At 41.6% G+C, this 18388-nt stretch overlaps 1 protein-coding gene across 1 annotated transcript; it reads right to left on the bottom strand.

Moving 5' to 3' along the window:
* Nucleotides 1–4080: 4080 nt before the first annotated feature.
* On the bottom strand, nucleotides 4081–5154 carry LOC104418177 (receptor-like protein 7). Its single transcript, XM_010029434.3, has one exon. It carries the CDS (start codon nucleotides 5152–5154, stop codon nucleotides 4081–4083), a length of 1074 nt encoding a protein of 357 aa, XP_010027736.2.
* Between the last annotated feature and the right edge of the window lie 13234 nt (nucleotides 5155–18388).

Below are 18388 nucleotides of genomic sequence, written 5' to 3' on the forward strand. Positions count from 1 at the left end.
CTACATTTCCTGGAATTCTTAATGCCGCTAGGTAAGACAAGTTTTCTCTTTTCATAGTCATTATACAAATTAATTATGTACTTTTTGCACAGCCATCAAGTGTGTATCCATATTAGTAATTATAAATGAGTTCTATCATGGCCAGTACTAAGATTCATGCTGGATCTAGTCCTTGATGACAACACATGAAGAGGAAAAAATGTTGTAGACCAAGATTATATCAGTTGTAAAAATGTTGCTTATAAATCGGATTAAAATACAGGATTGTCGTGAACCTAGCATAGCCCAAGCCCAGGGAAGGATCTAAATTCAACAGAGCTAATGAAGCCAAACTGCAGAAATGGAGGTCAAGTTGGTGTGAGTGATCCCGAGGAACACGCTTGGTTGGATACTAAAATGCATTAGGAATCACAGACTAGAAACATTGTTTTGTTAACCGAATTGCACGCCGAGCACTGTACTAGTGAAGTTCAGCCATCACCCAAGTAAGGATTATGACAAAGAATTCAACACCACTCATAATTCTCCCACTTCCTTCCATATCTCGTCCCATCCCTTCCTTCTACTTGCCTCCTCTCTCCATGACAGGGACACGGAGAGAGACCAAGAACGCATCTTGACCTAAATTCCCACGACTAGGGACCATTTCACGCCAAATGGCTCTCTCCAAAACGCCCACAAAGCATCCGCAACGTGTCAAAAGTCAACTAATAGCACAAAAAATCAAGAACCCAGATGCAAGAACCCAATAAAAAGAACAGGGTCCGCCCGAACCGGTGACTATTCACGACGAAAAAACGCGGGTCGGTCGACAGGGACAATGGCACGGACCTGGCGGGTGGAGGAGTTGGCGGGAGAGGGGGGCGGGGCTTGACCGGGTCCTCGGGATCTCCGCCTCCTTCGCCCACCTCGTCGATGTCGCGCTGGCCGCTGCTGCCGCCGCCGCTGCTCAGGGGGACGGACGTCGACTCTTCTCGTCCGCCATTGTCGCCGCCCTTTGTTCTCGTTCCGTTGGAGAGAACGGCGCAGAAATCTGAGGAATTAGCAGTTGACTTGAAAGAGGGAGGGAGAGGGAGAGGGAGAGAGAGACTGCAGTGCTAAGCAAGAAGTAGACTGCTGGTGTGGTTGGGTGATGATGATGTGTGTTTTGTTGTTTTCTCTTGCCAGATCTGCAAGAAATGTCTTCTTTCTTTTTCCTTTCTTCTTTCTTGCTCATTGAAGCAATGTGATACCTGTTCGAAAAAACAAAAGGCAATGTGATGATGTGACGTGGTTGCTTAAATAGGTTAAAGCAAATAAAATTGCAATTTTGCATTCCACAATGTTAGAGTTCTTAGGATTCGGTGCATAATTATAAAAAATAGAGAATACAAGTAAGAACGAGAATTCGAGACATAAAAGTTTATCCTAATTCACCTTTAAATTAGAGTTATATCAAATAGAAAAATTAACTATAATTAGCACCTCGTGCCCTTGTCATATTCCTCAATTATAAAAAAAAAGAGATAGTATGTTTAAAGAACTTATTCATGAGTCAAAATCTAAACTATTAATAATATATGGACTCAAATTATAAATAGTTTCCTATTGTAATTTAACAAAAATCTCATATTGTTTAGAGAACTTTTGATGAACTTTGAGATGGGAGTTGCATAGAATTCATTTAAATCATACACATGCTTTTGTGAGTTGTTCTCGCATGTGGCTTGTGATTAGCAATGAATCTACCGGTGCATTGTTCTTATCTCATAATGACTTGGTCCGACCAGGATGAAGAGGTGATCTTCCAGGCTAGAGGGCTTGAGCAACAAGCACCTATTGGCGAGCTCTAGGATGGCAAAAGGGAGGGAGTGGAATTGCGCTTTGAACGGATAGGGGAGAGCGTTCCCGGATTATTTATTCAATAGCGCTTTCACGAAAGTGAGGTCACCAATAGCAAGATAAATTACTCATCTTCCAAAATGTAGTCATGAATTGGAATTAGCTCACAAGATGTGCCTTTCGATATAACGACAATATTTAATACTGGAACTATCAAGATGAGCGCTCTTCCGGAAAAGTGATTACATGTATCATCAAAAGACAAAACAAGTTCCTAAATTACATAGGAAAGTAAAGACCACATTTTAAAGGAAATTAATGAGTTTGTCATAGCTACCAAGGTTTTCTTATACGTAAACAAGATTCTCGAGTACTTCCAAGTAAACTTTCAAGTAAACTTTCAGAATGCAGATCAGACAACCCTTCTTCTTCTGTGCCCCCGTCGTCTTCTCTGCTTTCCTTGGCAAAACTTGTCGACGAACCAACGTTCGATTCTTGCGGTGTAGTTGAGCCCCACAACCGAGCCGACGACCAACCCACTTGCGAAGCCCATCAGCACGATCTTCCAGTCGAGTTCTTCGATCCACGTCCTGGAGTCCTCTTTGACAGACGTGCCCTGGGACGGCGGAGGTGGCGATGCTTCGAGATTGCTGCATTTCTTTGTCAGAGGAGCTCCGCAGAGTTCCCAGTTCCTTGCGTAGGAACTGTTCTCGAACGTGTTGAACTGCTTCTCTCGAGGTATAGGCCCTGAAAGACGGTTGTCCGACACGGTGAAGAAGGCAAGGGAAGTGAGTTTGGTTAGCTCCGGAGGGATCTTTCCAGTGAGCTCATTCCCCGACAGGTCGAGAGCTTCCAAATTGGTCAAATTTCCCAGGGACGAAGGGATGGAGCCGGCGATGGCGTTGTTGGAGAGATTGAGCAAATGGAGTTCAGTCAAACTTCCGATGGAACTCGGGATTTCTCCGACGAAGCTGTTGCTTGAAAGGTCGATCACGGTCAGGTACTCCAAGATCTTGTTGTACTCCATCTCGATTCCTTTGTTGAGTATCGTGATCGAGTAGTCATACTCTCCGGATGAAGTCGAGAACCAGGCTTCCTGCACCATCTGCTCTGTAAAGTAAACCGCCTCATCTGGCTCAGCGAATTTCATGGCGTTCCAGGAATCGAAGTACTTCGACGGCAGGCCACCGGAGAAGTTGTTCATGGACAGGTCGATGATGTGAAGCTTGGGAAAGCGATGATGATTGCCCGGCGGCTCCTTTACAACACCATGAAATCTATTGTGATGCAAAATGAGTACCTTTAGATTAGGAAGAGAGCCTAACCCTGAAGGAAATGTATCCACAATCCGATTGTTACCCAAATTGAGAAACTCAAGCCCGACACATTTGCCGAGTCCCCTAGGCAACGGCCCTTGCAATTGGTTGTCGCTCATATCGACCATTTTCAATTCGCACGCCCCCTTCTGTAGCCGAGGGATTCTTCCGTAAAACCCGTTGCCGTGCAAGCTCAACGTCAAAAGGGTATTGCTCAAATTGCTCAGACAAGAAGGGAGGACTCCCGAGAGTTCGTTCTTGGCCAAATCGAGTATCTGAATCGAGCTCAGCTGGCACATCGCCGGAGGTATCTGTCCTGTCAGTTTGTTATTTGAGGCGAGATAGAACGAGATGGATCTTGGCGGAACCGGTAGTTGTCCTTCCATTCCGTTGTATCGGAGATCCAAAGTCTGGAGATTGGCCCATTTGAATTCAACTGGGTACGATGAAAATCCGGTCAGGGAGTTCTTAGAAAGATTCAGGTGTGCCAAGTTTTCCGGACTTACGTTCAGCAACCACTGAGGTACTTTCCCAGAAATTCCGTTGTAGGACAGGTCGATATATTGCAATGTATCGAGCTTTGCGATGAACTTGGGGAACTCCCTCAAGCTGCAAGAAGCCAACCCGAGAACGACTATCGTTGAAAGGCTAACATTCAGGTCTTTGGTGGCCAGAGAGAAATTGTTGAATGACAAGTAAAGTGACTGGAGGCTTTGATGCTTCATCAGCAGGTCAAATTGGGCGGTGCCGTTCAAGTTGTTCGAAATCACAGCGAGCTTATTCAGATTCTTGAGCCCAAAGATTGTACTCGGCATCGGGCCCTCCAGTCTGTTATAGGAGAGATCAAGCTTAAGTACACTGGTGAGGCCTGAGATCCGGGATGGGATTTGCCCAGTCAATCGATTGTAGCTAAGATCGAAAAGAGTGACCTTGGCGAGATTCATCAAAGAAGATGGGATTTCCCAGAGAGTTGATTGGAGCTAAGATCGAGATAGCCAAGTCTGACGAGCTTCCCAAGCGAAGGTGGGATTTCACCTGTCAACTGGTTCCCGTTCAAGTCCAACGTATAAAGCCTAGCCAACTCGCCCACTGAAGATGGAATGATCCCTGATAACTCACAGCTTGCGATCTTCAACTCAATTAGAGAACTCAGGTTGCCAAGTGAACTTGGGAGCTGACCAGAACACCTAGTCCAGGAAAGCGACAATGACTTTAGCCGGCTGCTCTGACGAAACTCTGGCATACGGACGGAGAGATTCTTGTTGAGGCTCACGTCAAGAGTTTTGAGCCTCGGCAACTCGAAGGTGGCCATAGGGAGCTCGCCTCGCAAACTGCAGTTGGCAAGCAATAGGGAGGTCAAATTGGACAGCTCTGCAATCGCGTCAGGAAGCGGACTCGACGTGAGCACTTGACAGAGGTTGAGTCCCTCCAATTTGGTCAGACTGCGGACTAGGTTCTCTATACTAGGACTCTTGAGCTCCAGGGCATTATTAGAAAGATCAAGGAAGGACAAGTTGGTCAAGTTCAGGACTTCCCACGGGATCTGTCCATGAAACGAAGATTGGAAGAGGACTAAGCTCGTTAGCTCCTGGAGATTGCCTATGGCAGATGGTATTTGGGACGATCTGAAGTCGTTGGCCGCGAGGTTGAGCCTCTGCAAGTGAACAAGACGGAAGAGGCTGGCGTTAGAGTCGATTGGGCCAAGGAGGCAGCTATTCTCGAGGTCGAGGCTGATCACACGGCCTGTCTCCTCATCGCACTCGACGCCATCCCAAGCACAGCAATCCCCGGCTTCTCCCTTCACCGCCTGCCATGATTCTAGCTTCGCGGTCACGAGGTAATCGTAGGACTCGCACAAGCTCTCGCTGAAGAAGGCTCTCTTGAACTCTAGCAAGGCCGACCTCTCGTCTTCGTGGCATTCTGGCTTCCTCGAGGTCACCCTCGCGGCAGCATTGGAGAAAACGGGGTGGACTAGGATAAGCGAAACCGCCATGAGAAGCGGCGCTCCAAGTTTCATGACGATCGTTCGGTTTCACACTGTTGGGTCTAGGGCTTTTGCTGGCAAAGATGATGCTGAGGATGGGAGTGGTGATCACTCAGTAACTCCCCAAGCGCGTCTTGAGTGTTGACCGATACTTTGTCTTGTGGACGCAATGAGTTTTTTTCTGCTAGAAGACGCAACGAGTTGCCTTGTCAACAGTTTGGCCAAAAGGATTCGATGTTGACTCGCATGCAATTCTTGACTGTTTGAAGTGGTTGACTTGGACTTTCCATCTCGAATCATGATGCGTGGCTTTACCATCCAAATGTTGAGAAGGCATCTTGGGCCTCAATTATGATACTGATTAAGGCTATGGTTGGTAGTTGGAAGTTGAGTTCGGATAAGATAACAAAGTATTTGGCACGTACTCTGGATGGGATATACTTGGATAAACTGCCGGATGAAAAATCTGGGACAATTGAGAGATAAAACCAGATTAAGTGGAAAGATTTTAAAAATAACTTCACAAACTTCATTATCTTTCAATGATGCCACAATCTGGCTGTCGCATGAGAGTCACCACCACGATAGCTAATCATTGTCACTTCCGACCATTGCCGATCGTACGGAACGTGATTGGTTGTGGGGGTGGTGGTGGTCCTCATGACGGATGGGAGGCAGACTCAAGGCATTACGGGTGCGTCAAAAGTGGCGGATGAAGGCCGAAGTGGCTAGACATGAAGGAAAGATGTTCAAAGATTTTCAATCCCACATTAGATTTCTTTTATAATTCGGAAAATGTTCAAAATATTTTTAATTTCACCTTATCATATTATATCTTAATGTATATATGGATGACTAAACGTAGAGTGTACGCAAGTAAGTTATTTGTGACCAGCTACTTGAGTTTAGCTCATGGATTACTCGATTCATTTCAAGTTCGAATTGAGCTCGAGGAACTCAAGTATTTAATCGAGCCAAACTCGAGTTAGATAATATTTAATTTGAGGAGTCCGCCGGCCTGAGTAAATAATTACATGTTTATATTCGCTATAAATAAACATGATGGATATGAATAAATAAATTAAAGTACTAAGTTTTCGACCCTAGCATGTGCTTTTATAAAATGCGCTCCAATTTGAGTTCAACTCGGATACTGAGTACACTAATTTATCAACCGCTTGAGTCAACGAGTTTTATTGAAAACTCATGCGAGCCGAGCTCAAGCCTTGACATCAAGCTCAATTTCGAATCGATTATCGAGCCTCGAATAATTCTAGTAGAGTCGAGTTTGAGTATTGAATTTGTTGGAATATAATACATGGAAATAACAGGATTTTACAATTTACGTTAACGCAAAATCGCCAGAGAAATAAATGAGAAACAATAAGAACACTAGAAATTTACGTGATTCGGTCCAAGTACCAGTACCTACGTCCACGATGAGAGTTAGCAGTAAATAATTCATTATAATCGGATAATCAGAGTTTACAATCGCTCATACGCTTGAGGGTTTCTCAGATCAAAATGTTTATAAATAAACAATTTACTTTGACATAAACTCATAGTACAAAATTATCGCGTTCAAGCTCAAAACAAAACACTCTAAGTACGCCAAAATCAAGAACTCAACATTCGTCTTTTTTGTGCACGTACGTACAGATTAGCGTTCTTCTTTCTTGATTGCGTGGTGGCTCTTCTTTCTCGTAGGGCTTCAGCGGCTGCTCGTAGGGTTTCAGCAGCACGTAGCACACCTCGTGGAGAGATTATGCTTTATATTTAAATGTGCCCAAGGTAAAAGTTTGACCAACGCCCACGTTTGGCTCTACGTGCAAAGACTACTTTCTTTTATTTCCGCTAGAAAAAAACCCAAGTGTGGAATATTGCGTGGAAAAGTTTCTTCGTTTAATTTAAAATCTAGTTGAAAAATCTTTATCAATAAATTTGATTTAACAAATTATTATCGAATTTAAACTCAAGACATTAATTTAACATAATTGACTTAGACTTGATTACACCTCTAATTCATGACAAAGTGGAGGAGGATTTCTCGAGTTCCATCGCTTTCAAGAGGAAGAATTTTGCTAGGGGGACGAGCGAGTCAAGAATTGTCCATCCACGTCTCTTGTCTAGTTTCGCAATTACTTAGTGCTTGGTAATCAATTATACAAAACTTTTTTGACCGTTCAATCTTTGGACCCTTATGATCCACATATATCGAGGGTTGAACGTTAATGATCATTTGGACGATCGACGGAATGGATGGAGGTTCGATTAGACTGTAACTGAATCAAATGTAAGCCTCAATCATTCAACTTGTAATGTTACTCTATTTATCAAAAACTCGATACTTGTCTTGGACTGGCACAAGCTTGGGTTTCCAAATTCTAACGTACTCGATGAATTATTGAAGGCACTGAATGTTCGAATTTATTTTTCTAGCTCTGTTGAGTTCAACTTGACTAGAAAAATCAACTTTGTAATTTACTTTCATGTGGGGAAAATTATTCAAAAAGTCCTAAAATTAGTGTACTTTTGCCAATTCAATTATAAATATTTCAATTTTACCAATTAAGTCTTAAACATTTTTACTTCTTACCAATTCAATCATAAACCATTTTACTTCTTGCCAATTAAGTCCATTTGACCAATTTTGATAGGAAATTGCCGATACGACACTTTTTAATAATATTTTGATTTTTTTTTTTTTTTTTGCATTTGGGGGTTGTGGTTTGGATGTAGGGAGGGCCAGCTGACCATCACTAGCTCTAGGCAAGGGCATTGTGGCCCTCACTGTTTCGAGGTTGAGGCTTGTGCTGCACCCTCGCTTTTGCCAACAAGGGTGTCATGCCTCTCGCCAATGGCCGACAAGAGTTGGCTGACAATCCAAACCCCCCAAAAAAAAAAAAAAAAAAAAAAAAAAAAAAGAAGAAGAAAAGGAACCATAAAAAATTCAAAATATTATTTAAAAAGTGTCACGTTAGTGCCAGCCATCCATGTTAGCAATTTCCGGCCAAAATTAGCTGAATGGACTCAATTGGGAAGAAATCACTTTTATTTTTGGCTTTTATTTGTGAAGTCCGTGACAAATTGTGCTTTTTAATTTGAAATTTTCGAGAAAAAGGAGTCTAAAGCAAATATCATAAGTGAAAGCAAACATAAACCATTGGTGGAATATCCAGAGCAAAGCCCAGGTGCTATTTTGGACCGAGTATCACTTGGGCCATTTCTAAGGAAATGCATACAATCCGGCATGATTCACTTGTTAGGATTGGGCTGAAGAAAAAACTTGTTAAGATAAAATCAAGACATAATTTTTTAGAAAACTAGGTTGCACGCTTGACATAATTTTATAGCCATAGCATGAGGCCTTGAATTTTCTTCACTCACTTATGATTTTGTGGCGGATAGAACTGTGTAATTGGGTCGGTTCAATTTGAGAACTAAGTAGAACAAGCCTTACTAAACTGGTTTTAGGTTGATTCACATGGAGTTTGGGCAAAAGTCTTGGTGAAAAAAACAAGGAACGGGCCTTAAGGCTCTGTTTGGTAACGTTCCAATTTCTCTCAATTTTTGTTCTTTCGTTCATCGGAAGGAAAAAAGAACAAAAATTTGTTGGGTAATATCAATTAATTTTTCTATTCCTCAAAATAGAAAAGTACTAGAGATATATTTAAAACAAAAACAAGATGTAAAAAAAGTTGCTTCTTATATCTAGAAACAATTTTCACAAATAAGTCATTTTCTTTCTTCTTTTTTTCTTTTCTTTTCTTCTTCTTTCTCGCAGCCCACCGCTATCACTGGTTACCAAACATTGCCACCGTTGGACATTGGCTGTTGGTAGACAATTGCAGCCACTGGACACGAGTTGATGGCCGTGGTTGCCAAACACTGGTCAATGGCTAGAGGAGAAGCAAAAAGAAGAAGAGAGGGAAAAAGGAAAAAAATATTAAAAAATGACAAATTCCACGTTACAAAAAAATTTATGATTTTTTTGGTGAAAAGTAATAATATATTAAGCTTAAACCAACAATTTACACAAGATTCGGCGTCACAAAACTTGTACTCAACAAGACAACAAGTCATATTGAGTGAAAAGGAGCCGGATGCAAAAAAGGGCCGCTAAACAAAGGAGTGGCAAACAAGGAAAAAGCAAGCAAAGCCTGCACAACCCACTACAACAACAGGGAACTATGAAAGAACCCCTCGGCATGAGTGATCGCCGTAGATGAACAACAACCATCCCAAGACAGAGAAGTTAGGGGCCAGGAGCCTTCCAAAAGCAATCTTTGATCCTCTACAAGGACTATGGATCTGCCGGAGTAGAAGAGAAAACGCAAGGATCTATCCCCCAGTTATGCTGAAGTCTTCTGTTCCTCTGGTTATCCTTGACACTTCTGAAAGTTAAAGCCTTATCCTTAACAACTTTAATGAGATGATTCTTAATGGCCGGAACCGCTAAAGTATGGTCTCTAAATAGGATGTCGTTCCTAAACTTCCAAATAAGGTGACAAAGAGCATCAAACGAAAAGCGGGCAATGGACCGATAGAAATCCTTACCAGAGAGAAACTTCATCGCCCACCAAAGGTTCTCAGACCAGGTCCCGTTGTGCCAAGGGAGGTTGCATTTAGCTGCCTAAAAGAAAGCAAAGTTGGCAGTGATGCGACACCCAAAGAAGAGATGATTGATGGAATCCAACGTCAGCTTGCAAAAACCACATACCGCATCCCCAATTCGGCCGTGCGACAAAAGCAAGGCTTGGGTGGGAAGACAGTTCATGATAATAAGCCAGAGATTGAATTGATATCTTGGAGTGATAACATTGTTCCAGATTAGGGACACCCAATCAACCCTAGCCTTCTTCCTTCTAACGGCATGCCACGCCGAGGCAACCGAGAAAAGACCAGAAGAGCTATCAGTCCAAGTAAAACGGTCCGATACCTGGGAAATGATAGGAAGGGGCTGATTCCAAGATTCTAACATTGTCCTCAAGTACTATCTAGATGGTGAAAAAAGATCAGCCTAGATAAACCAGAGCTATATATCATGGAATTTGAGAAAATCAGATCTAAGGGACCTCTCGGATGCCAGTGATCAAACCAGAAGGAGATTGACTGGCCATCCCTTAACCTCTAGTGGAAGGAGAGTCTGAATTCAGTTCTGAGGTGGAGGATTCTCTTCCAAGCTCAAGAGCAAAAAGTAGGGATTCAAACCACTCAGAAACTTTTCCTTTTCAGGAAGGTCGAATGGATCCATTTGCACCATAAAAATTCATTATCTATAAAAAGGATCCAAATATACTTGAGCATCGCTGCCTTGTTCCAATCCCTCAACCTGTGAATCCCAAAACCACCTTCTTCCTTTAGAAAGTACACATCTTCCCATGAAACTTTCACTCCATCCTTCCCAAGACTTGGACCCTTTCAAAGAAATTGTCTGAGGATCTGCTCAATGCGGTCCAAACTACAAAGGGGATAGTAAAAACACTCGCCCAATAAACTTGGATCGCATGAAGGATTGACTTTATCAATTGAAGCTGGCTAGCAAAGAGAGAAAGCGGTGAGTCTAGGATTGGACCTTGGTCGTTATACGATCCACTAGGGATACACAGTCCGCCTTGCCAAGCCTAGAGGATATAATAGGAACACCCAAGTAGCGCACCGGCAGCTTCCTTTCAATGAATCCTAAGGCTAGAAGAATCTCACTCCACAATTCATCTGATCTTCTAGCAAGAAAGATCTCGCTTTTACTGTTGTTTGGCTTCAGTCCACTCCATGCCGAGAAGGTAGCCATACCATTTTTAAGGAGAGATATCGAGGCCATATCAGCTTGATAGAAGAGAAAAACATCATCCGCAAAGAACAGATGAGATAACCTTATAGCCTTGCATCTCCATAAAAAATTGAACCGCGGTTGCGCAGCACAATCGCTCAGTATCCCGAAAAAGACCTACATAACTAGAGTGAATAGGTAAGGAGACATGGGATTCCCCTAACGAAGGCCACGCCAATTAGGGAAGAACCTATGTAGTTCCCCATTCAAAAAAATAGAAAACTTTGGGGTGCGAACACATACCATAATGAGCTGAATAAGGTGATCCGGGAAGCCAAAAGCACAAAGAACCAGTTCTAGAAAGTCCCAGTCCATCGTATCATAAGCTTTCTGAAAATCCACCTTGACAACACATTTAGGAACATGCATATGAAGATGGAAGCCAGCAAATAACTCATGAGCAAGAAGAATATTGTCTTTGATACGCCTCCATTTGACAAAGGCATTCTGAGAAAGACTGATAATATCTTGAAGAATTGCAGCGACACGATTAGCTAAAATCTTGATAATACATTTATAAATAGTATTGCAACAGGCAATGGGCCTATAATCGTTGACCGAGGTTGCATTGGGGACTTTTGGGATCAAAACTAGAATGGTGTTGTTGATCTCCCTGAGAAGTCTCCCCGTGGTAAAGAAATCCTTCACCTCTTCAATGACTGACGGCCCTACTAGCTCCCAGTTGCTTTTAAAGAACTCAACTCCAACCCCAGCTCCTAGTTTCGAGATCAAAAATTTATTATTTGTACTAAAAATATTCTTATTCTTTTTTTCTATTTTAAGAATAGAAATTTTGTGTAATTACAAAATTATTCCTCATCGCCCGCATTCGTCAATAGTGGTTGCCGGTCAACTGCTTTGTGGCTACGGTTGTCAACTAAAGAAGGAGCAAGAAGAAGAAGAGAGGAAAAAAAAAGAAAAATCTAAAAATATTTTAAAAAATTAAAAGAAATTCTATATTACAAAAAAATTTGTGGGTCGTACCAAACTTATTCCTATTCTTTTTTTATTTGGAGAATAGAAATTTTGTGTAGTTACCAAACGCATTTTTTTACCCATAAATTGTTCTAAATAATAGAAATAGAAAAGACTATTTTTAAAAAGAAATTATTTTCCTAAATAGAAATGTTACCAAACACACCCTAAGTGGTTTGGTTCCTCGAGATACATACATTTGCTTAGTTAGGTTTCAAGACTAGGAAGTCTAGAAAATCCATCAATCCCTTTACCACTATGCTGCAAATTGTTCATATGATATATTTTCCCTATAATAATAGTTATATTACTTAAACTTAAGTTTGGTTCTCAAATCGACCCCAAAATTAGTCATTACCTGTTCCATTCCCAAGGGAAATGATTATATTCTTCTCAATTCTTCGCATAGAATTTACCTACTTTGAAACTAATTACCTCTAGCTCTAGGTTGGGGGGAGAATTAACATGATGGGGAAGAAGAAAAGGAAAGGCAAGAAGAGTAAAGAAGTAACCAAACATATTCTCTCATCTTAATATGTCAACCTTTCGAAAAGAGTAAATTGAAGACGTAAGTTTAAACTAATTCGAAGGGATCTCCATCTTTATAAATATGGGGAAAAATTGCAAATAAGAACTTGAAATATCTTTATTTTTTCAAATAAGGATCTAAAGTGGATCTTATTTCAAATAAAAACTTAAAGTGCATTTATTTTCTTAAATAAGGACTCAAAATGAACCTTATTTTAAATAAGAGTCTTCTTGACATCTAAATTTGACCATCCGATTATTCACTTATTGCATTAAAAATTAGGGATTAATTTTAACCCCTAAACAAAAATATTAGAATAAATTGCATAACATATAGTTTTAGAAGCATTTAGTTCATTATTGCATTTGCATGAATTGATATGCAGCAAAATAATTGTTTTGCTTGTAATAGTTTTCCACATAATCCTCTAGATTGAGTTGCTTCAATTGGATGACACAAATTGCATGTGAGCAAGGTATTCCACTCAATTGCCATGCCCGATAGGAACATTTCTTTCTCTTCAAATGAATAACATACTTGTCACCGGGATAAGTACACTAATGGTGCCATAAGTTGTGTACGGCGCTCACTTTGGTGCCAAAAAGTTTCTGTCGGATCACTTAAGTGCCAAATCGGAGGAAAAACGCTCACTTTGGTGCCACCGGCGAAAGATTCCGGCCTCCGGCGAAAGATTCCGGCCAAAATGATTTTTTTAAAAAAAAAAAAATTGATAAGCCTTTAAATGACGTCGTTTCGGTCCTCCTTAAGAAAACGACGTCGTTTTGCCGTCCTACGTGGATGGCTTCATGGAAACGATGCCGTTTAGCTCACATGGGGAAGAAATTAGGGTTTCGGCGAGGTCGAAGCCGTGGCCGTCGTCGGGGTTGGGGTCGGAGTCGGGGTCGAAGGCTGCAGCCGCGAGTGGCCATCATCGAGGTCGGGGTCGGGGTTGGGGTCGAAGCTACAGCCATCGAGTGGCCATCGTCAAGGTCGGGGTCGGGGTTTGAGCTGCGGCCATCGTCGCGGTCGGGGTCGAGGTCGAGGTCGGAGCTACGGCCGCCGAGTGGCCATCGTCGGGGTCGGGGTTAGGGTCGAGGTCGGAGCCGCTGCCGTTGAGTGGCCATCGTCGGGGTTGGGGTCGAGGTCGGGGGTCGAAGCCGTGGCCGCCGAGCGCAAGGCGTCGAGGACGGCGACGGCCGGAGATTAGGGTTTTGAATTGGGGGAGACACCAAACGGCGTCGTTTTGGTGTTTGGATGACTCGGCTCTCCGACGAGCCACGTCGGCGTCAAAAATAAAAAAAACGCCACGTCGGATTTCCGGCCAATTTCGTCGGAGTTGGCACCAAAGTGAGTGTTTTTCAAATTTTTTGGCACTTAAGTGATCCGACGGAAACTTTTGGCACCAAAGTGAGCGCCGTACACAACTTATGGCACCATTAGTGTACTTATCCCCTTGTCACCATTATTCATGATCTCAAATCCATCATCCCTATTCCAAATTGGATGACAGAATCTACTAGCAGCAATATTGTCTTCCAATTTTTTTATAATCTTAGGCGCACATTGTGTAGGCCACTTCAAATATTCATCTTTCTGTTTTTGCAGTCTCGTCATCACTTTAACTCTGATGTCTTCAAGCATACTAACAATTGATTTGCACTTGACTTTTATAATCATACCGTTGAAAGCCTCGCAAAGGTTGTTGTCAATGCTATCGCACTTGAATTTCTCACTAAAGAAAGCTCTACACTAATGCTTTGCTTTAATTTGGAACAATGCTTCGCTTCATTTGACATGGCATAAGAGCTTTTTTATGAATTTTGAAATCTGTCATATTTGAGCTCTTTGCAATTAGTCAAAATTGCTCCTGCAATTGATCACCTCTATACTTCTTTGCCCAATTTGCATATATGTGCTGAGCACACATTTTGTGCTTAACATATTGCATCAGCTCTGCTATGGTTGGAACATGTCCCTACAAAATCAGCAAACATTTGTAAGCTACCTAAATGATATAACAAGACATACTGATATTAGCAAAACCAACAAACAGTGCCAGTACATTTTGTTAATTGCTTATAAATACTTAACATCTTTCATTAGTTATTCCAAGATCAGCTATAAGATTTTTCAAAAACCAAGACCAATTGTCTTTATTTTCTATATTGACCACATCCTAAGCTATTAGAAACATTTAGTTGTTTCCATCCCTACCAATAGCAGCCAATAACTCTCCCTTATATAACCCTTTTAGAAAATACCCTTCTAATCCGATCACTTTTCTACAACCAACTAAAAATCCCTTTCTACATGTATCAAAGCATGTATACATCCTATCAAATCGTGTCTCATGATCAGCCAAAGGCTTCTCCACAACCTTTACATGAATTTTGCTAGGTGGATTTTGCAACCTATATTCCAAAGCATAGTCCCAAATTTTTTCATATTCCTCATTATATATACTCATCAATGTACTCATCACCTTATACCTAGCCCTTTTGCACTGATTATGAGAAACATTTACACCCATCTACTCTTTCACTAGTTGTTTCAATTGAGGACTTTTGATATATGGCATTACTTTAATGATGTTGAATAAGTGCTTGGCCAACTACACACTAGTCACTCTTTTATTCTCAAACATAACACTATAGGTATGCTCATCCTGTAGTGACCGAATATGGAATGAGCCACTCTTCTTACTTGATGCACCATATATTGCCCACAGACAATTGTCTTATGCACACTTCACTCTAACAAAAGTATTGATATTTCTAACGAATTTAATATTTCGTTGTTGAGAGATTGAGTACCTGACAATAACGTCTCTTAATTGCTTAGCATCATCAAATGACATTGATATACAAAAGGCAGGATTTGTACCAGTTGAATCATAAGAAGGATATTGACTTCCATTTCTATGTTGCACTACACTATCTTCATCATCATCCTCATGGTTGCCATTGTCATCACGACCACTTTCCATCATCATCAGTTATAGGAGCTCATACATCTCTCTTTACTACAATGCCTTCATTCATTGGCCCAAATTGTGCTTTTCTCCTTTCCTTGAATGTTCAATTTTCTTCCCTTGCTTGTGTGATATTCTCATTGTCAACATCACTTGTGCAAATGATTTGCACAAGTGTTTTATCCTCGTAGTCGTTGGATAATGCAATCTTCCAGGAGCTTAGGGTTATTCTAGTCGATTCTTCAACAGGTATATCTTCACCATCAGATATGCCTCCAGTATCCTCAAGATGCTGAAATATCTCTAACGCACAATGTGTATGCAAATCTATAGTGTCCTCTACTCTCACATATCCTTCCAAAACAATTTCAACACTAGGCTGGGTTTCGATAGCACATTCTAACATTGCTTGCTCATCTTTTCATCGCAATTATGTTCAACATACATATAAGTATCGTGACTGTGCAGAAAATGATAAACAAGATCCCTCACCCCACTATCATCATGCAAATATCTTAAACCATCTTTAAGAGACTTACAAGGTATTTGGTAATATAATTTTCCTATTTTGCATCTCAATTGATCTACTATATCCCTTTTAAAATCTGTAAATGACAGCTTACTTACACAGACAAGAATAACAACGATTTGCCCACCAATGTATTCCTTTTTTTCCCAATAATCTTAAACTCTCCACCGTAGCAAACTTTAATGGGCGTACTTGTATCACCCATGTTAACACTACACAAAATACAATAAAATTTAATTTTTATATTAGGGGACCATAAGATAGATAAATAATAATAGTAATTGGTTCCTACAACTCAAGTAAATAACAACGAACAATCGGTCCTTACAACCACAATAAACAATAATTTCACTATCGGCCAATGGACACCAATTGATAAAATCCTAAGCACGAATAAACTAAAGCACTCACCTCTACACTACCCAAACCCCTAATATTTGCCCTCCAATATGTCGCCTTTTCCCACACTTTGACTCTGTTAGACAACACCAAATTTGCTTACATTGTCGGTTAGTCAACATAAAACAATAAAAAGCACTAACCTTTTACTTTTTCTCGACAATGATTCCTCACGTCACAACCCTTGACTTTTCCCTCCAACTTGTTGCCTTTTTAGTCTTTGTCCAGCAAGTAAGGATGACGTGGCAGTAGTAAACTCAAAACCCTCATTTGCAAGTTAAGAGACAAGTCGCAAAGAGGTTTTGGGTGTACTAAGATTTAGTGTGGGGTCGATGAAGTATGATTCGATGAAAATGGGGGCAATTTTTGACGGAAACCCTAATTCTATGGATAGGGTTTGAAATCGAAGAGAAAGAGGGCTTTGGCCTCGTCCAAGATGAAGAGAGACGATGTCGATCTGGTCGTTGCATAAAGAAAAAACGACGTTCTTTCTCTTAAGAGAGAGAGAGAGAGAGAGAGAGAGAGAGAGAGAAAGATTGCTCATATGAAATGATGCCGTTTTAGGTAAGAGAAACGACATCATTTTTATTATGCTTATTTTACTAAATATCCACTTCACAATTGAAAATTTTGGCTTATTTTTCTAAATATCCATGTAAGAATAAAAAATCATTAAGCAGCACATCCCAATATATTGTTTATGTTTTCCTCTCTAGAGGCGATTTTGGCTTATGTTATCTACTATTGCTGCGTTTTGGTGCGGAGCAGCTCTTGGGTGGCTGGATCGACGGTTGGAGCTGGTTTTTTGTGACTGGCCTTGCCTTCCCTCGTGCTTTAAACCCATCGAAGCGATTGGGCCGATAAGCCTTCCTTGTACTGCTATGTTCCTCTCGCTCTAGGGTTTGGGTCTTCTTCCTTGAGATTTTTGGTTTTGATGGCATTGACCTCTGGGGTGATCTCTGGCCATGTTGATAAGGCCCACAAGGCGGCACAAGGCGTTAGGGGACAAAGCCTTTTAAGGCTTTCCCCTTTCCCCTCATGTATTCCCTCGTCCCTTATCGCTAGTCGACCTACGGGATCTCCCAAAGCCTCTTCGCCTAGCAAGATGGAGGCCCAGCTGCCATCATCCAAGGCCCCCCAAATCTAGGTTGGAAGACGAGGACATAGCCGCGTGAGGCCCTCACCTAGTGGGGCTCAGTCCAAAAACCAGCATGGGAATGGATTAAAACCCCCACCAGCTCGCTCTTGAGTCAGTGTGGCCAAGCTAGCCATGAAGGGCTATGATCTGACATAGGTAGCGCATGAGAACATTTCTATTTCTCATGGTTTCTGTTCTTTTGTTCCCCAGAATAAAAAAAGAACAGAAACCTATTTGGTAACGCCTAGTTGTTTTTCTATTTCCGAGAATAGAAAGTTAGCCTGAGAATAGATTTGGAGTAGAAACGAGAAGCAAAAAAAAAGTTGCTTCTTGTTCCCAGGAACAATTTTAGAAGTAAGCTAATTTTCTATTTTATTTTTATTTTATTTCATTTTCTTGCTGCGGCCATCGTCAACTCGCTTGGAGCCAACGCCCACCGCCGGCCCATCGCCACCGGTTGCCATCGGTCGCCGATTGCCGCGGTCGCCGCGCCGCCGCTAGTCGCTGCATTGCTGCTGCTGGCCGCTGGCTGCCGCTACCGCCATAAAACACCAAACGCAGGCAGCCGGGTGGCCGCGGGAGGGCGGCCGATGGGCTTGTGGCGGCGGATCGCGGTGATGGTTGGCGGCCGGCGGTCGTGCAACGGTGGCGACGGGCTGCGGCGATCCATGAGCAAGAATAAAAAATGAATAAATACAAAAAAGAAATTGTTACGTTAACAAATGCATTTCTATTCTTTTTATATTCCAAGAGTATAAATTTTGTGTAGTTACCAAACGGGTTTTTTTACTCAGAAATTGTTCCTCAGAACAGAAATAGAAAAGAACTATTTCTGAAAAAAAAAAAAAACCCTTTCCTAAAATAGAAGCGTTGTCTTGCGCAGCCTTATGTGCCCC

The sequence above is a fragment of the Eucalyptus grandis genome, chromosome 9 (assembly GCF_016545825.1).
Source record: "Eucalyptus grandis isolate ANBG69807.140 chromosome 9, ASM1654582v1, whole genome shotgun sequence".
NCBI classification, from domain to species: Eukaryota; Viridiplantae; Streptophyta; class Magnoliopsida; order Myrtales; family Myrtaceae; genus Eucalyptus; species Eucalyptus grandis.

Coding starts and splice junctions, on each gene's coding strand:
- LOC104418177 (XM_010029434.3), bottom strand. CDS start 5,154: ATGAAACTTGGAGCGCCGCTTCTCATGGCGGTTTCGCTTATCCTAGTC.